Source organism: Emys orbicularis, chromosome 4 (genome assembly GCF_028017835.1).
Source record: "Emys orbicularis isolate rEmyOrb1 chromosome 4, rEmyOrb1.hap1, whole genome shotgun sequence".
NCBI classification, from domain to species: domain Eukaryota; kingdom Metazoa; phylum Chordata; order Testudines; family Emydidae; genus Emys; species Emys orbicularis.
In genome coordinates, this window is record NC_088686.1 from 145113677 (window position 1) to 145133997 (window position 20321).

Here is a 20321-nt window from a genome sequence, read left to right on the forward strand (position 1 = left end):
TGGAATGACGATAGGGGTAATGCACCTAATGCGTGTGGATCTTCTGCTTTGTGCAGACTTGAAGGTATACCCAACAGAGCGAAATATTCGAGAAAATCAAGTGGGTAAAACACTGGGAGGGGGTTGACCCTAGCAGTTATTCAGCCTGATAGTGCTTTCAGTCATGCGTGCGGGCTTTTCTTCAAATGTCTTGGGGAGCAGTTGTGGATTCGATTCTTTAAAATTCAATATGTTTTGTCCTGTGCTTGGCAAGATAATTTTCACTCCAGTCTGTTTGTGGGTGTTGATGTCTTTACATGTCTGGAATCTCTGCCGGCTTTTTGGTATTTAAAATAGTGAGTTGTGTTTAGAGCACCTCAAATATTTTATAAAACTTTCTTTTCTCTACAGATTCCGCACTGAACACAATTGGCAACTTTACTGAGCTGGAAGGTGAGGTACTGAGGGGAGAGAGAAAGCACTTGAGCTGTTAGACTGGATAGCGCAATGCGTGTGGTGAGCAGGGAAGCCTGGATGTAGGGAGCTTCAGAACTGGAGCTGGCCACATCCTTTCAATTGTTTTTCAAGTCTATCACACTAAGGAACCCCTGAATGTTGCTGATCCATGTGGCTGAACTACGTGCATGACATTGGAATCACGTTGAATTTCTGCCAAAAATAAAGAAATTAAATAAAAAATCCCTTCTAGTCAGTAACTTAGGGAGACCGTAACTATAATTTTTTTTCTAAATCAGCTAGATTTCTTTGTGTGGGTTTTTTTGTTTTGTTTTGTTTTGTTTTCCTAACTCTTTTTTCTCTATTAGCCAGTTTCCTGCCTGGTTTTTAAAATATTTTTCGTTGAGCTTTATTTATACAACAACAACAAAAAAGAACCCAAATTGTGTGTTCCTGCCAAAACTGAAGCCATCAGTAAACCTGAGTCCTACACCTACAGTTATGATGAGCAATATGGTTACAAGTGGATATGTACCCACTTTCATTTCATATGTACCCATTTATCATACTAACATTCTTAACATTAAAAACTATAAATTTGTCAATGATGTATTTCCTAAGGGCAAACAGATTCAGTAATTCCAGGAGCCATTGAAAGGCCACTTCAGAGCACTCTTTACCCTCGTTGTTACTGTTATATAATCTTTCATACAGTTACTCTAAAAATCTTAGTCTGAGCATTGCTTTTACATGAGTCTGATTTCTAAATGCAAAACTCATTGACATCAGTGATTGTGGTTCTGTTCAATCTGTGGCAAGGAGTTACCCATTTAATGTCTAACCAGCAGCTATGGAAGATACTAAATGACTTTACTCTAGTAAGGTCAGCAAAAGTGTGTCTCTTGAAACAATCTATATGGATAATTTGAAATACTGATTATTCAAAATCTGCGGCTGGCCCGTGCCAGCTGATTCGGACTCACGGGGCTCAGGCTAAGGGATGGTTTAATTGTTTTGTAGCTGTTTGGGCTCAGGTTTGAGCCGGGGTTGTATGACCTTGCCCAAGCCCGAATATCTGCATCACCGTTAAACAGCCCCTTAACCCGAGAGACCAAGCATGGGCCAGCTGCAGGTGTATAATTGCAATGTAGACGTACCCTAACACTAACCTATGACGACGTGCTAAGGTGGATATTATGATACCCCGTCTAGACCACCCACGTGTAACAATTCTGTGCTTACTCAATGTTTTGGCAAACACGTGGCTGGCCAGTGCAGGCTTGGAAAATGAGAATAGTGTAAGAGAATAGTTAACACATAGTTAATGTATTCATAAGATTTTCCTGCCCTAAGAAACCCGCTGTGATTCTCTCTTAAATTTCAGTGGCACAAACTCTATTTCTTAGGTGTATATTCTCCTGGGACAAAGACAGTCTCCAAATCCATACAGTTATCCCAAGGAGGAGAATTCAGGAGTAGATAATTTACAGCTGAGAGAATTAGCTCTTGGAATGACGATAGGGGTAATGCACCTAATGCGTGTGGATCTTCTGCTTTGTGCAGACTTGAAGGTATACCCAACAGAGCGAAATATTCGAGAAAATCAAGTGGGTAAAACACTGGGAGGGGGTTGACCCTAGCAGTTATTCAGCCTGACAGTGCTTTCAGTCATGCATGTGGGCTTTTCTTCAAATGTCTTGGGGAGCAGTTGTGGATTCGATTCTTTAAAATTCAATATGTTTTGTCCTGTGCTTGGCAAGATAATTTTCACTCCAGTCTGTTTGTGGGTGTTGATGTCTTTACATGTCTGGAATCTCTGCCGGCTTTTTGGTATTTAAAATAGTGAGTTGTGTTTAGAGCACCTCAAATATTTTATAAAACTTTCTTTTCTCTACAGATTCCGCACTGAACACAATTGGCAACTTTACTGAGCTGGAAGGTGAGGTACTGAGGGGAGAGAGAAAGCACTTGAGCTGTTAGACTGGATAGCGCAATGCGTGTGGTGAGCAGGGAAGCCTGGCTGTAGGGAGCTTCAGAACTGGAGCTGGCCACATCCTTTCAATTGTTTTTCAAGTCTATCACACTAAGGAACCCCTGAATGTTGCTGATCCATGTGGCTGAATTACGTGCATGACATTGGAATCACGTTGAATTTCTGCCAAAAATAAAGAAATTAAATAAAAAATCCCTTCTAGTCAGTAACTTAGGGAGACCGTAACTATAATTTTTTTTCTAAATCAGCTAGATTTCTTTGTGTGGGTTTTTTTGTTTTGTTTTGTTTTGTTTTCCTAACTCTTTTTTCTCTATTAGCCAGTTTCCTGCCTGGTTTTTAAAATATTTTTCGTTGAGCTTTATTTATACAACAACAACAAAAAAGAACCCAAATTGTGTGTTCCTGCCAAAACTGAAGCCATCAGTAAACCTGAGTCCTACACCTACAGTTATGATGAGCAATATGGTTACAAGTGGATATGTACCCACTTTCATTTCATATGTACCCATTTATCATACTAACATTCTTAACATTAAAAACTATAAATTTGTCAATGATGTATTTCCTAAGGGCAAACAGATTCAGTAATTCCAGGAGCCATTGAAAGGCCACTTCAGAGCACTCTTTACCCTCGTTGTTACTGTTATATAATCTTTCATACAGTTACTCTAAAAATCTTAGTCTGAGCATTGCTTTTACATGAGTCTGATTTCTAAATGCAAAACTCATTGACATCAGTGATTGTGGTTCTGTTCAATCTGTGGCAAGGAGTTACCCATTTAATGTCTAACCAGCAGCTATGGAAGATACTAAATGACTTTACTCTAGTAAGGTCAGCAAAAGTGTGTCTCTTGAAACAATCTATATGGATAATTTGAAATACTGATTATTCAAAATCTGCGGCTGGCCCGTGCCAGCTGATTCGGACTCACGGGGCTCAGGCTAAGGGATGGTTTAATTGTTTTGTAGCTGTTTGGGCTCAGGTTTGAGCCGGGGTTGTATGACCTTGCCCAAGCCCGAATATCTGCATCACCGTTAAACAGCTCCTTAACCCGAGAGACCAAGCATGGGCCAGCTGCAGGTGTATAATTGCAATGTAGACGTACCCTAACACTAACCTATGACGACGTGCTAAGGTGGATATTATGATACCCCGTCTAGACCACCCACGTGTAACAATTCTGTGCTTACTCAATGTTTTGGCAAACACGTGGCTGGCCAGTGCAGGCTTGGAAAATGAGAATAGTGTAAGAGAATAGTTAACACATAGTTAATGTATTCATAAGATTTTCCTGCCCTAAGAAACCCGCTGTGATTCTCTCTTAAATTTCAGTGGCACAAACTCTATTTCTTAGGTGTATATTCTCCTGGGACAAAGACAGTCTCCAAATCCATACAGTTATCCCAAGGAGGAGAATTCAGGAGTAGATAATTTACAGCTGAGAGAATTAGCTCTTGGAATGACGATAGGGGTAATGCACCTAATGCGTGTGGATCTTCTGCTTTGTGCAGACTTGAAGGTATACCCAACAGAGCGAAATATTCGAGAAAATCAAGTGGGTAAAACACTGGGAGGGGGTTGACCCTAGCAGTTATTCAGCCTGACAGTGCTTTCAGTCATGCATGTGGGCTTTTCTTCAAATGTCTTGGGGAGCAGTTGTGGATTCGATTCTTTAAAATTCAATATGTTTTGTCCTGTGCTTGGCAAGATAATTTTCACTCCAGTCTGTTTGTGGGTGTTGATGTCTTTACATGTCTGGAATCTCTGCCGGCTTTTTGGTATTTAAAATAGTGAGTTGTGTTTAGAGCACCTCAAATATTTTATAAAACTTTCTTTTCTCTACAGATTCCGCACTGAACACAATTGGCAACTTTACTGAGCTGGAAGGTGAGGTACTGAGGGGAGAGAGAAAGCACTTGAGCTGTTAGACTGGATAGCGCAATGCGTGTGGTGAGCAGGGAAGCCTGGCTGTAGGGAGCTTCAGAACTGGAGCTGGCCACATCCTTTCAATTGTTTTTCAAGTCTATCACACTAAGGAACCCCTGAATGTTGCTGATCCATGTGGCTGAATTACGTGCATGACATTGGAATCACGTTGAATTTCTGCCAAAAATAAAGAAATTAAATAAAAAATCCCTTCTAGTCAGTAACTTAGGGAGACCGTAACTATAATTTTTTTTCTAAATCAGCTAGATTTCTTTGTGTGGGTTTTTTTGTTTTGTTTTGTTTTGTTTTCCTAACTCTTTTTTCTCTATTAGCCAGTTTCCTGCCTGGTTTTTAAAATATTTTTCGTTGAGCTTTATTTATACAACAACAACAACAAAAAAGAACCCAAATTGTGTGTTCCTGCCAAAACTGAAGCCATCAGTAAACCTGAGTCCTACACCTACAGTTATGATGAGCAATATGGTTACAAGTGGATATGTACCCACTTTCATTTCATATGTACCCATTTATCATACTAACATTCTTAACATTAAAAACTATAAATTTGTCAATGATGTATTTCCTAAGGGCAAACAGATTCAGTAATTCCAGGAGCCATTGAAAGGCCACTTCAGAGCACTCTTTACCCTCGTTGTTACTGTTATATAATCTTTCATACAGTTACTCTAAAAATCTTAGTCTGAGCATTGCTTTTACATGAGTCTGATTTCTAAATGCAAAACTCATTGACATCAGTGATTGTGGTTCTGTTCAATCTGTGGCAAGGAGTTACCCATTTAATGTCTAACCAGCAGCTATGGAAGATACTAAATGACTTTACTCTAGTAAGGTCAGCAAAAGTGTGTCTCTTGAAACAATCTATATGGATAATTTGAAATACTGATTATTCAAAATCTGCGGCTGGCCCGTGCCAGCTGATTCGGACTCACGGGGCTCAGGCTAAGGGATGGTTTAATTGTTTTGTAGCTGTTTGGGCTCAGGTTTGAGCCGGGGTTGTATGACCTTGCCCAAGCCCGAATATCTGCATCACCGTTAAACAGCCCCTTAACCCGAGAGACCAAGCATGGGCCAGCTGCAGGTGTATAATTGCAATGTAGACGTACCCTAACACTAACCTATGACGACGTGCTAAGGTGGATATTATGATACCCCGTCTAGACCACCCACGTGTAACAATTCTGTGCTTACTCAATGTTTTGGCAAACACGTGGCTGGCCAGTGCAGGCTTGGAAAATGAGAGCCTAGACGCATGTGTAAGAGAATAGTTAACACATAGTTAATTTATTCATAAGATTTTCCTGCCCTAAGAAACCCGCTGTGATTCTCTCTTAAATTTCAGTGGCACAAACTCTATTTCTTAGGTGTATATTCTCCTGGGATAAAGACAGTCTCCAAATCCATACAGTTATCCCAAGGAGGAGAATTCAGGAGTAGATAATTTACAGCTGAGAGAATTAGCTCTTGGAATGACGATAGGGGTAATGCACCTAATGCGTGTGGATCTTCTGCTTTGTGCAGACTTGAAGGTATACCCAACAGAGCGAAATATTCGAGAAAATCAAGTGGGTAAAACACTGGGAGGGGGTTGACCCTAGCAGTTATTCAGCCTGACAGTGCTTTCAGTCATGCGTGCGGGCTTTTCTTCAAATGTCTTGGGGAGCAGTTGTGGATTCGATTCTTTAAAATTCAATATGTTTTGTCCTGTGCTTGGCAAGATAATTTTCACTCCAGTCTGTTTGTGGGTGTTGATGTCTTTACATGTCTGGAATCTCTGCCGGCTTTTTGGTATTTAAAATAGTGAGTTGTGTTTAGAGCACCTCAAATATTTTATAAAACTTTCTTTTCTCTACAGATTCCGCACTGAACACAATTGGCAACTTTACTGAGCTGGAAGGTGAGGTACTGAGGGGAGAGAGAAAACACTTGAGCTGTTAGACTGGGTAGCGCAATGCGTGTGGTGAGCAGGGAAGCCTGGCTGTAGGGAGCTTCAGAACTGGAGCTGGCCACATCCTTTCAATTGTTTTTCAAGTCTATCACACTAAGGAACCCCTGAATGTTGCTGATCCATGTGGCTGAATTATGTGCATGACATTGGAATCACGTTGAATTTCTGCCAAAAATAAAGAAATTAAATAAAAAATCCCTTCTAGTCAGTAACTTAGGGAGACCGTAACTATAATTTTTTTCTAAATCAGCTAGATTTCTTTGTGTGGGTTTTTTTGTTTTGTTTTGTTTTCCTAACTCTTTTTTCTCTATTAGCCAGTTTCCTGCCTGGTTTTTAAAATATTTTTCGTTGAGCTTTATTTATACAACAACAACAAAAAAGAACCCAAATTGTATGTTCCTGCCAAAACTGAAGCCATCAGTAAACCTGAGTCCTACACCTACAGTTATGATGAACAATATGGTTACAAGTGAATATGTACACTCCATTTATCATACTAGGAGTTCTAGGACCCTGCGAGGTGGGATGGTCGCAGGCCCGAGCCCGAATATCTGCATCACCGTTAAACAGCCCCTTAGCCCGAGAAATGAAGCATGGGCCAGCTGCAGGTGTAGAATTGCAATGTAGACATACCCTAACACTAACCTATGACAACATGCTAGGGTGAATATTATGATACCCCATCTAGACAGCCCACGTGTAATGATTCTGTGCTTACTCAGTATAATATGGCCCTTGGCTACAGGGCAGTGGGGCCTACCGGCCAGAGTCCATAAAGCAACCCTTGGTGGAAGGTAGCGTGGCCTAGCGGCCAGAGTCTATGGTGTCCCCTTTAATGCAGGGAAACGTGGCCTAACGGCCGGAGTCTATAATACGGCCCTTGGCTACAGGGCAGTGGGGCCTACCAGCTAGAGTCCATAAAGCGACCCTTGGTGGAGGGTAGCGTGGCCTAGCGGCCAGAGTCTTTATCGTTGGGATGTGACAGCCCCGGTAGCAATACACTGAGTTTCCCCGGGGGGCGGGGGAGGGGAAGGTACCACTCTGTCACCCTCCCGGGGTCACTTCCTACCCGGCTCTCCGTTGGGGTCTCCCAGGAGTCGTCGGGTCCTCGGTACTCTGCGGATCCGGTCGTCTCCCGGGTCTCCTCCAATCGCCGGGGTGCAGGCGGGCCGTGGACGGCGTCGCTTCCCGGTGCAGTCAGCAGCTGTGGCTGGCCCTCCGCAGGAGCTCCCCCGGCAGGTCCTTCTCCTACAGACTACAGCCCAGAATGAGCTGGTCTCCCTCCCTTTATACTCCTGTAGCACCTGGAGCATGCCCAGTCTTCCCAGGAAGGCGGGACTTCCGCTGCCAGTCCCTGGGGCTTAACTCTGTCCGGGTTAAGGCGGGGTGGTCTGACCCCGCCACACTTGGGTTTTGAAGGGCACAGGATTGTTAACACCAGTCAGTAGAAATAATGAGAGTTGAACTCATCATCTCCTGATTCCCAACACGGTGCACCTTCTCCTAGGCCAAAGGATATGTTTATGTGAGGGATGGAGATGCACAGTTCTGAGTTGCACATGGCAACACCTTGCAGCGAATGCTCAGTGAGAACAGCATGTTCAGGGGTTTTAGAAGTCCCTGTAGGAAGTTTTGATGAGTAAAACTGAAGGGAAATGACAGATGTTGGCAGTTTGTAACTCATGGTGGCAGCAAAAGACACCACATTGAGCCTTTCACATCTGAGTGGCCAGCTGGTGATGGGAGACTGATGTAATGTTCATAACTGCTTTTTCCTCTTCTTTTTGCCTTAGTCATAATTACCCAGGACAAACCCACGACTGTCCCTCCCAAAGGAACAGAAGTAGCTGGTACTTCCTCAGGTAAATTGGAAAAACTTGGATTTGCTAAAAGTCTAGAATTTTGGGTTCAAATTTCCACTTGAATAAAAATGAAATGTACAGTGTGAAAGTCATTTAATTTCTGTAATTCTGCTATTCACAGATGCAAATATGATGATGCTCACTTAGTGCTTACCTAAAAACTTGACAGAGAGCTCGTTGTTCATTTGCACACTCCATGCTCTCCTGGTTTTCCTACCTCTCTCGTTGTTCCTGCACCATTTCTTTTGGTTATCAAAGCCTTTTGGTGGGTCCTTCTCCCCCTTCCACTTTCCAAAGGATTCCCATAGAGCTCTGACCTTGGCCCATTTCTCTGATTCCTCTCAAAAGGAGTGACGTGGCCAATAACGTGGGCTTTATGTAACTTCTGGGCTTTTTAAAAAGAAAAAAGAAGTCTATGTGAAACTCATGTCCCGTCCCCCTCCTCCATGTGTCATTGAGGTTTGACACGTGCGCCTAAGGTACTGTAGCATAGAGCTCTATCAAGTTAAAGAAGTAATTGTAATAGGTGGCAGCAGGAGTAAATTGTTATATGGACCAACCACTAGAGGAGGATGCACAACAGACTAAAACATTGGATTATATATGCTTGAATAACCTCATTGTACAAACCGCGTAGCCAAGTATTTAAATTTGGCAAATTCTTTTGGTTTGGTCAAGTGGATGAGACTTGGTTCTGCAATATTAGAGATCTGGGTTCTCTTCCTAGCTTGTGTAACTTTCATTCAGAGAGGATGGATTGTTCAGTGATAACTAGGGTTTTGAAGGGCACAAGGGTGTTAACATTAGTCAGTAGAAATAATGAGAGTTGAACTCATCATCTCCTGGTTCCCAACATGGTGCTCCTTCTCCTAGGCCAGGGATCGGCAACCTTTCAGAAGCGGTGTGCCGAGTCTTCATTTATTCACCTTTAATTTAAGGTTTCACATGCCAGTAATACATTTTAATGTTTTTTAGAAGGTCTCTCTCTCTGTAAGTGTATATATTATATAACTAAACTATTGTTGTATTGTAAAATAAACAAGGTTTTCAAAATGTTTAAGAAGCTTCATTTAAAATTAAATTAAAATGTTGATCTTACACCACCAGCCCGCTCAGCCCGCTGCTGGTCTGGGGTTCTGTTCACCTAGGCTGGCAGCGGGCTGAGCGGGGCCTGCGGCCGGGACCCCGGCTGGCAAGGGTCCAGCAGCGAGATCCCCAGACCGGCAGCGGACTGTGCAGGGCCAGTGGCCGGGACTCCAGACCGGCAGTGGGCTGAGCGGCTCAGCCTGCTGCCGCTCAGGGGTTCCATCCGCCAACTCCTGCCAGCCAGGATCCCGGCTGTGGGCCCCACTCAGCCCGCTGCTGGTCTGGGGTCCCGGCCCTGCCCACATACAGTAGGTACCTACCTTCTCCCTGGTTCTGGCCCATTCTCTTCCTCTCTCTCTGCACTGAGCTGAGGGTGGGAGTGCACTGAGCACAGGGCTGGGGGTGAAGGGTCTGGCGAGGAGCTAGAATGGCTCAGGATTGGGGCAGGAGGTTTGGATGTGGAGCGCTTACCTGGGCAACTCCCATTTGGTGCAAGGGGTGCAGGTGGGAATGTGTATGTGGGGGGGTGCAGGAGCTCCCGTTTGGCGCTCAGGGTGGGGGCGGCGATGTGGGGGGTGCAAGAGTGAGGATGTGGGGGGTGCATGGGATGTGGGGGGGCTGGGTATGTGGGGGTGCAAGAGTCAGGGCAGAGGTCTGGGGGCATGTGAGGGGGTGCAGGTGTCAGGGCATGGGGTGTGGGGGGGCCTGGATATGTGTGGGGGTGCCAGAGTCAGGGTCTTGGGGGGGGTGAAAGAGTCAAGCAGAGGGCTGGATGTGTGTGAGGGGTGTACAGGGCTCAGGGCAGGGGCCTGGGGGGTGTGCAGGATGCAGGTCTCAGGGCACGGGCCTGGGGTGTGTGCGGGGCTGCAGGGCTCAGGGCAGAGGGCTGGGTGTGTGTGAGGCGGGGTCGTGGAGTGCTCACGCAGGGGGCTGGAGGGGATATGCCCCTATTCCACCCCCCCTTCCCCAAGGCCCTGCCCCCGCTTCTTCTCTGCCTCCGCTGGGAGCAGCGAGCACCGTGACTCCACTCCTCCCCGACCCCTTCCCTCGCAAGGGCCATCAGCTGATTGGCCGGCAGGGAGGGACGGAGAGGAGGAGGAGGAGGGGCAGGAACCCAGCACACTGTGGGAAGAGGCAGGGGAGCCGGCAGGACCAAGCTTCTGCCCCTTGCCCCCTGCCCGGACGGGGCGGGGAGAAGAGCGGGCCGGGACAGGCAGGATTTTTAATGGCATGGCAGGCAGCAGCATGCCATTAAAAATCTGCTTGCGTGCCATCTTTGGCACGTGTGCCATAGGCTGCCGACCCCTGTCCTAGGCCAAAGCATATTTTGATGTGAGGGATGAAGATGCACACTTCTGAGTTGCACATGGCAACACCTTGCAGCGAATGCTCAGTGAGAACAGCATGTTCAGGGGTTTAGAAGTCCCTCTAGGAAGTTTTGATGAGTAAAACTGAAGGGAAATGACAGATTTTGGCAGTTTGTAACTCATGGTGGCAGCAAGAGACACCACATTGAGCCTTTCACATCCCTGCTGCAAACCACGGAACTGTTAGAGCTCTTAAAAAAAAAAAAAAAAAAAAAGAGAGAGAGAGAGAGAGAGAGTTTTTATAAAGGGAAGTGGTAGGCAGCTCAATGTAGGGGTTGCTATGGGCTTCCCCTAGAATATCTGAATGGGATCCCAGCAGCAGTCTACAGGATAGCCCAACTGATAGTACAGGGCTCTCGCAGTGACAACATGTAAGTGGGATAAGTCTGTCTTCTCTCTAAAGATGCAGATTCCTAAACATTAGTTTGGCAAGCTCCTGACTCTGAGTGGCCAGCTGGTGATGGGAGACTGATGTAATGTTCATAACTGCTTTTCCCTCTTCTTTTTGCCTTAGACGTAATTACCCAGGACAAACACACAACTGTCCCTCTCAAAGGAACAGAAGTAGCTGGTACTTCCTCAGGTAAATTGGAAGAACTTTGAGTTGCTAAAAGTCTAGAATTTGGGGCTCAAATTTCTACTTGAATAAAAATGAAATGTACAGTGTGAAAATCATTTGAATTTCTATAATTCTGCTATTCAGAGTTGCAAATATGATGCTCACTTAGTGCTTACCTAAAAACTTGACAGAGAGCTCGTTGTTCATTTGCACACTCCAGGCTCTCCTGGTTTTCCTACCTCTCTCATTGTTCCTGCACCATTTCTTTTGTTCGGTCCTTCTCCCCCTTCCACTTTCCAAAGGATTCCCACAGCGCTCTGACCTTGGCCCTTTCCTCTGATTCCTCTCAAAAGGAGAGTGACGTGGCCAATACCGTGGGTAAGGAATATTATTGTCTGGGCTGATTGATGGCAGCGCTAATGAGAGCGATGGGGGCAGGGACCTCCTTTTTGTTGTGTGGTTCTACAGCGCTTAGCACAGTGGGGCCCCGAGTCATGACTTGAGCCCTCACGCGCTATTGCGACACAAGTAATAACAACACTATTGGCTGCACTAGGGGCTGGTGTGGGAAAATCTTCTATCGCTCTATGGCATCCAAGCTCTGATCATTTCTTGGCACAAACTCTCTTACTTTGGTGTAGATTTTACTGGGACAAAGACAGTTAGTCCCCAAATCCATACGGTTATCCCAAGGATGAAAATTCAGGAGTAGATAATTTACAGCTGAGAGAATTAGCTCTTGGAATGACGATAGGGGTAATGCACCTAATGCGTGCGGATCTTCTGCTTTGTGCAGACTTGACGGTATACCCGACAGAGGGAAATATTAGAGAAAATCAAGTGGGTAAAACACCAGGAGGGGGTTGACTCTAGCAGTTATTGAGCCTGACAGTGCTTTCACTGTCATGCTTGGGGGGGGGTTTCTTCAAATATTTTGGGGAGACAATATGAGCATTTGTGGATTTGATTCTTTAAAAAATCAATATGTTTTGTCCTGTGCTTGGCAAGATGAACTTCACTCCAGTCTATTTATGGGTGTTGATGTCTTTACATGCCTGGAATCTCTGCCAGCTGTTTGTTATTTAAAATAGTCAGTTGTGGGGAGAGCACGTCAAGTATTTTATAAAACTTTCTTTTCTGTACAGGTTCTGCACTGAACACAGCTGGCAACTCTGCTGAGCCTGAAGGTGAAGGTGAGGTACTGAGGGGAGAGAGAAAACACTTGAGCTGTTAGACTGGATAGCGCAATGCGTGTGGTGAGCAGGGAAGCCTGGCTGTAGGGAGCTTCAGAACTGGAGCTGGCCACATCCTTTCAATTGTTTTTCAAGTCTATTGCACTAAGGAACCACTGAGTGTAGCTGATCCATGTGGCTGAATTATGTGCATGAGATTGGAATCGCATTGAATTTCTGCCAAAAATAAAGAAATTAAATAAAAATTCCCTTCTAGTCAGTAACTTAGGGAGACCGTAACTATACATTTGTTTCTAAATCAGCTAGATTTCTTTGTGTGTGTTTTTCCCCTCCCCCAACTCTTTTTTCTCTATCAGCCAGTTTCCTGCCTGGTTTTTGAAATTTTTTTCATTTAGCTTTACTTATACAGGAACAACAAAAAAGAACCCAAATTGTGTGTTTCTGCCAACACTGAAGCCATCAGTAAACCTGAGTCCTACACCTACAGTTATCATGAACAATATGGGTACAAGTGAATATGTGCACTCCATTTATCATACTAGGAGTTCTAGGAGCCTGCGAGGTGGGAGGGTCGCAGGCCCGAGCCCAAATATCTGCATCACCGTTAAACAGCCTCTTAGCCCGAGTCCCTTACCCCAAGAAAGCAGGCATTGTCCAGCTGCAGGTCTATAATTGCAATGTAGACGTACCCTAACAGTAAGCTATGACAACATGCTAGGGTGGATGTTATGATACCCCATCTAGACAGCCCACGTGTAATGATTCTGTGTTTACTCAGTGTTTTGGCAAACACATGGCTGGCCAGTGCAGGCTTGGAAAATGAGAGCCTAGATGCATGTGTACGAGAATAGTTAACATCCCTTGGTTTATATTGTAGAAAGTCTTTAAACTGAGATTGTTTCATCCATTTTTGCAACGGTTTTCCTGCCTGTATTACAAGATACATATGTATGCAATCCCTTTTCTTCTTTGTGAGGTTCTCAAGGGGTCAGATCATGGTTTCCAGTAGCTAATGATTATTCATTTAATAATGTGATGTGTTATGCGGCTCCATTAATTTTTCATTCATATCTGATATAATTTAGGGTACTAAGTGTGGCTTTATATGTATGGATTGTGGATGAGTTCCTGTAGGTTATTGACATGAATATGGTTTCATATTTTATCTCACAGTTTTGTTCTCTTTAGGGCCTGGCATTCTTACACGCATCACTAACTTCATTGGCATTGGTAAGTAACTTAATAATGAAAAAATAATTTGATGCCCTAAAGCTATGACTGTGTTTTCAGGTCCACAGTCCAGGCTATTTAATATTGCACTTCCTCTATCTCATTTTTCCCCCTGCTTAACTCGTACAGGCCCTTGGATTTAGGATTCTTGATTTTCTCTGCCACTGACTAACTTTTTGCCCTCTAGTGCCATATAAAATTTATGCCCATGATTGAGATTGCACTGCCGTTCCCTGGAGAGGCACCTGTATTAATAGTCTTAGTTATTTTCTCTGTCTGTAGGCTTGTAATTTAGTCACAAGATTTTCCTGTGCTAAGAAACCCGCTGTGATTCTGTCTTAAATTTCAGTGGCACAAACTCTATTTCTTAGGTGTATATTTTCCTTGGACAAAGACAGTCTCCAAATCCATACGGTTATCCCAAGGAGGAGAATTCCGGAGTAGATAATTTACAGCTGAGAGAATTAGCTCAAATTTTTGTTCTCTTTAGGGCCTTGCATTGATAAGTGCATTGGCACTGGCATCGGCATCGTTATTGGTAAGTAACTTAATACTGAAACATAATGTGATACACTAAAGCTATGACTGTGTTTTCAGGTCCACAGTCCAGGCTATTTTAGTATTGCACTTCCTCTGTCTCATTTTCCCCCCTGCTTAACTTCTAAAGGTCCTTGGATTTAGGATTCTTGGATTTCTCTGCCACTGACTAACTTTTTGACCTGTGCTGCCATTTAAAATATATGCCCATGGTTGAGATTGCACTGCCGTTCCCTGGAGAGAAGCCTGTATTAATACTCTAAGTTATTTTCTCTGTCTGTAGGCTTGTAATTTATTCACAACATTTTCCTGAGCTAAGAAACCTGCTGTGATTCTGTCTTAAATTTGTGTTCACAATATTGGGGAACAGAAGGGGAGTGAAGAATCTGATGCCCCCCTGCTCCCTCAAGAAAAGTTTCACTTCTGTAATTCTGTCTTGGTGAGAATACTTCCTCCACACTTAGGACTGCGTATTTGTCTGGTGCTCACCAACAATGGAAAGGATAGAAGCCAGGAAGGGAAATTGTCAGAAGATCCAAGCAAGCCCTTCCTAGGTTGGATTTGATAGTCTAGCATTGTGGGAATAAGAAAGTTGTTACTTATATAAATGAAGTTCCCACCATACAGTTAGTCAGTCTGCAGTGCAAAGGGCTCCACTTACCAGAGCATGAGTGTTTAGTCATTTCGTGATTAGAGGTTTTCATTTGCAAATTCAAGATTGAGAGAATCTGACACATGCGGATGGATTCATTTTCTAATTTTTATTTATTCTTTTAAATATTTCATCAGTTCAAGGAAGAAATTAAATAAGCTATACTAAACCTTGGACATAAGAATACATCCTATGACTATTTGGTTAAGAAACAGCTTGGAGGTGCTTGAAGGGAAACAGATGATGTAAAGCTTGAACATCTTGAATGTTAAGTAGATTGAGTACTAAGCATTATTCGGAATCTAAACATTCAGCAGTGTATAGACACATTAAAGATGTGATAAATTGGGCAATCCAACATCCGAACCATTTTCTGGATAAGAAAGGGCTTCTCATGATTTTTGATCTGGGATACAAGAGGGGCTTTTCCATACTACTTATCTGTGAAGTTTGCTAGCTGTGTTTACCAAAATCTTAAATAAAATATAACTTCATTGCCTGATTCCTGTTTTTTTTGTTTTTCTTCAAGGTGTTGCTTGTTTTGTAATAGTTGCATTTTGGATTATACAATGCCAAAAGAAAAAAAGGTAAGCTAGCCGAAGCTATTTATTTTTATTCTTTACTAATTTTCAACTTATCCTCGTGGCATTTCATTACTGCATGAACAGGTATTTCCTTCTGAGATTTACTCTACCTTTTCAGCAGGGGTTGTCTTTTCTTGCATGTACCTGGATGTCAGGAAAAGTTAAATATATGGTGCTCTGAAAATGCAGCATTGAAGGAATGCTGTTTAGTTGGTCTGGAATAAAAGAACCACAACACAGCCGCGACTGGCCCAACTCAGCTGATATGGGCTCACAGGGCTAAGGCTGCAGGACTGAAAATTGCTGTGTAAACGTTCAGGCTCAGACTGGAGCCCAAGCTCTGGGATCCTGCCCTCTCTCAGATTCCCAGAGCTGTCTTTCAGTGTGATTTTAACAGGTTGAAACTAGAATGAGAGTCGGCATCATGTAACGGTTAGCTCTCCATGGACTGCCTGCAAAATGCTCCATGGACGATAGTTTGAAAATTGTTGGACTAGCTGATGCTGTGGTCCAATAGATGACCATTGTGCTTCATCAATGCATAAGTCTTAAATGCACAAGAAGGGAAAAGATGCTATAAATAAGACTGCAGGTCACGAAAACAAGAAAGAGCCATGGATGTGTGTTGGGCTGCTCCAGGTACCATGAAAATACAAATATCTCTGATAGGTTTAGAAATTCTTTGTTGCTGTGGTTTGGGCCAAAACTCCTTCAAATTTTTGCTAACTTTAACCCTACCCTGTCTGCTACTTAAATTGCACCACACTGGGACACAACCCTGTAGCCGTGCTTTAATTTATTTCAGCAGGAATTCTGCACGTGGAGTGACTTTGGCTAAGGCCCAAATTGTGCACCTTCAGGAATGTTTCTCATAAGGGGCATCTCAGTCTTCAAACCTGTAAAACATAAAAACAGCAAATTAAAAACCCAAAGTGGGATTTTTTGTAGAACTGCTCATGAAGTTGTGGTCTCACAGTACAGGCTTTCTTTGTGTCACCACCACATAATATTGTGCAAAGGTTTTTTAAATAGTTGCTTTGCTTTATAACCTATTCACTTGAATAATATTCCCCTGGGGTTCATTTATACTGAGATCCCTTTGACTTGCACCTAATATCTAGTCTATTTTTAATCTAATCTTTATTTTTAATTAAAGATTAATTTTGCTTTTGACATGTTGGATTGTGTGAAGTCTGCCTTTTACTGATTAACTTGGTTACTCTTTCAAGGTGACACATCTCTTATTAACTGTTGTGAGAAGATTTGCATATTTGCCTTACAACATAAATATGATTTACAACTGAATTTAAAAAAGCACCTGCCTGGTATTGTTTATATGGTGAATGAGATTTCTAGTATGACTGCTCCCTGGAATTAATACAAGTAAAGCCAGTGATGTTAAGCTTCTAAAATAAATTTAATGTCCAAGCCCTGACTAAGCTAATAGACTGCAGCAACCTACAAACAATAATTGGTACAATGCCCTCCTGAACATGTGGAACGAAATTCTTCAGAAATCCATTCTGACTTCTAGAATTTCCAACTTTCCTTCTCATTTCTCACTCTGTGTTTCATTATAATGAGTGTTTTTAAGGAGGCTTATTTAATAGTGTGGACTATTGGACTTTATCCCACTGAAGTGAAGTTTATGCTCATGCAATCCTGTTCCGTTTTGTCATGATCATCAAGCAGGTAGCTTGTTTAAGAATAGCTTTATATTCAGAAGCCCAGTTTGCAATATCATTTGAATAAAATATCCAGTGTTGGCAGTTCATAAGCAAAGATACTCACCCAGCAGAAATGGGCTTTTACTGTAGTAGAAGTAGTCCAGTGTTGTTGACTCACATGTGTCATGTTGTCATGTGCAATTTCTTCCATGCTATGAAATCTAGTGGGGGCTAGAATTTCACCGTGAACAATATTGAAAGAGAACCAGCCTAAGTGTGGTTACTGCAGTCTTGTTTGTATATTGCTGGCAAAATATAGGTAGGAAAATATATGCTCATCAGACAAAAAAAGAAAATTAAATACTAATCTGTTCTTGCTTTTATTGAGCTGTTGAGTCTGCAAGATAAATTATACTTATACAGAAGTGACTCTGTGTGGGAATAACATTCTGACTAAGAGACCTCGTTCCCATTGGAAAAATATTGCTTGTTTTGTGAAATTTACTTGTACAACACTTACCCCTCTTGGTGAAGGACAATGATAAAGGGTACACACATACACCTAAAAACTAAATGCCTGATGCTGAATATTGTTTTTCTGCATTGTTAAAACGTAATCCCTGTGAGAATTTTTTATGTTCTGGAAAGTATAAGAGACATAAGATTTTGCAAATATGGTTTGTTTTATTTTGAGAAGCATTTTACAGAAGGAAACAATGTTTAAGTATTTTGTCCTTGCTAGCTGTAAAATTCCAAAACAGTAATGCTTCTACCACTGTGCTTGGTAGAGAATTCCACTGGTTAATACATCTTACTTATTCAGCCTCCAATTTTTTCTTTAAACAGTTCTAGTTTTATAAAAAGGCTCTCTCTCTCTCTCTCTCTCTCTCTCTCTCAAAAAAAAAAAACTACTTTAAATTCAAGTTGTTTGTTATGTGAACATATTTTATTCAGCAAATGTTCTCTCCTTTCTTGCTATTCAGTTCTTACAGTGTAAATCCGGATTCCCCAAAGTGTCAAATTACAACATGATTTCAAGATGAGTGAAACAAAATCTAATTTGATCTTCAAAGGTATCTATTTTTATAGAAAAATATTTTCCTGTACCCAAAAGTATGCAGGTGGTGTTGTGCTCTTCTGTTTAAATGTCATCTGAGAGAGTAGGGTAGAAGTTTACAATATTAAATATAAATTGAGAATATAAATTACTTCTATGGGTTATTTCTTTTTTTTCCTTCCATGTCATGAACAAAAATATTTCATTGGAGAGAGAAGGTGGGTGAGCTCTGTATGGCTTGAAAGCTTGTCTCTCTCACCAACAGACAGTGGCGTAGCCAGGATCTAACATCAGGGGAAGCAAACACATAAAAAAAGGCGCCACCCATTTTGGAAGGCTAAAAATACCCCGCATGTGATTAATTAAAAAAAACTGTCCACACAGCAGCCAGGTCATTTTGAAAACAAAATTCAAAATGTCAGAATTTCTGGAAATTCTGAGTTTTCACCAGCTCCAGGTGAAATTCTTCACAGAAAAATAAATTCCCCCAAAAATCTCTATTCAGAAACATCCCAATATTTTGCTTGGGCCTCTTTTCATTGAACAGAAACATTTAATTTTGGTTTGTGTAGTCAAAATGAAATATTTCATTTTCAGTCAACATTAATCTGTGTGTCCAACTGAGCAGACATCACACCTCAAGGAAGTTATAATTCCAGTTCCCTCATGCTGCCTTTCTCCTTTCTGTGCCTTACTCCCCAGCTACACTGTATCTACCATGATGCACCACAGACTCTCCCTGTGACTGAGCCACCACAGTGCATCGTAAGACTCCCATCAGGCATGGACCATGGCAAAATATGTAACTGGCAAAAAAGTTAACAACCTTCTTCCTAAACAGAGATTAATGTTATTCTTGGCCACTGCAGCTATCTAAATATCCAGATCAAGATCCCCAGGTTGTAAACATGAGTAACAAAAGGTAGGCAAGTAAAAGAACTGCTGTAAATCTCGCCACTTCTTCTGGCTGATTCCCCCAGACTAGCTCTCCCAGGGGGCTTTTCCCCTCACGTACACACAGATCCGTCACACTGCAGCTAGAGACAAGGAGCCGCTTCACTACCCAGCTCCCATTCCTACCCTGAGGCCTCTCTTGCCTGGGCACTACGGGAAGCAGGAGAGTACGTGCTCCTGTCATTCAAGACTGTAACATCAGGTGTCTGCCCAGGCCTTCTGTTATTATTTAAATATTCTGACTATAACATCCCAGTATGGTGTCAACTGTTTAATCCCATATTCATCTTAATCTGTTGTATTGTCTCAAACTTCAGTTTATATACAGAAGACCAAATTCCTGCTCACATCTGGATTTATACCCCCAAATAAACACAAGTTTATTATGCTCTTGTGGCTGTTTTGAACTATATTTTGGCTGCCCTGCACAGAAATCCATCCAGATTACACCTGCCAGAGGCAAACAGAGGGTCTATCTTGTCTCTCAAGGCCAGGGGGGCTGCACTAAAACACAGAATATGTTCACCAACTATTAAACCGCTCCACCGGCATAATGTGAAGAGAGTCAGCCTGCTGGTTTACACAAGGATGCATCCTAAGGTAGCCCTCTTGTGTGTATGTGCCCATAATAATAGTGGTAATAATATGTTTGTGATAATAACAAACTCTATATTAATAAGCAGGAATGTAGGTAACTTAAATGTGACCTTAAAAATCCTTGGCTTCAGAATTTGAAATGGTGACTAAACTGGGTGATTCCCATTTACTATGAAGCATGTGCATTCACAGAGGGGAGAAATTCACCCCAGTGAAGGTGGAGCAGAACTAGGCCTAGGTACGATTTTAAATCGCAATTATGACATCAGTACAGAGTTTAAGTGAGATTCATGCAATGCATAGGCCTTGTGCAATCCCACTGCCTACGGGTGAACTGTATCCAATATGACAGGTTTCAAAGTAACAGCCGTGTTAGTCTGTATCCGCGAAAAGAACAGGAGTACTTGTGGCACCTTAGAGACTAACAAATTTATTTCAGCATAAGCTTTCGTGGGCTACAGCTCACTTCTTCAGACGCATAAGTGAGCTGTAGCCCACGAAAGCTTATGCTGAAATAAATTTGTTAGTCTCTAAGGTGCCACAAGTACTCTTGTATCCAATATGAGTGTATTGAGTGTTTGTTATATCCATTTCTGCTTTCAAAATATTGACAGAAGTCAGATGCTGATAAAACAAGCATATACAGCATATTCAT

At 42.5% G+C, this 20321-nt stretch overlaps 1 protein-coding gene across 1 annotated transcript in view; it reads left to right on the forward strand.

Annotated features, from left to right (window-relative positions):
* LOC135877066 (complement receptor type 1-like) overlaps nt 1-19459 on the forward strand; it is a 128664-nt gene extending 109205 nt beyond the window's left edge. Inside the window, 10 exon segments of the mRNA XM_065402415.1 lie at nt 4275-4316; nt 6229-6270; nt 8115-8183; nt 11151-11219; nt 12341-12388; nt 13562-13618; nt 14109-14156; nt 15337-15394; nt 18042-18131; nt 18818-19459. Of these exon segments, the coding sequence (XP_065258487.1) occupies nt 4275-4316; nt 6229-6270; nt 8115-8183; nt 11151-11219; nt 12341-12388; nt 13562-13618; nt 14109-14156; nt 15337-15394; nt 18042-18090 (482 nt within the window). The 3' untranslated portion in view covers nt 18091-18131; nt 18818-19459.
* Nucleotides 19460-20321: the final 862 nt, after the last annotated feature.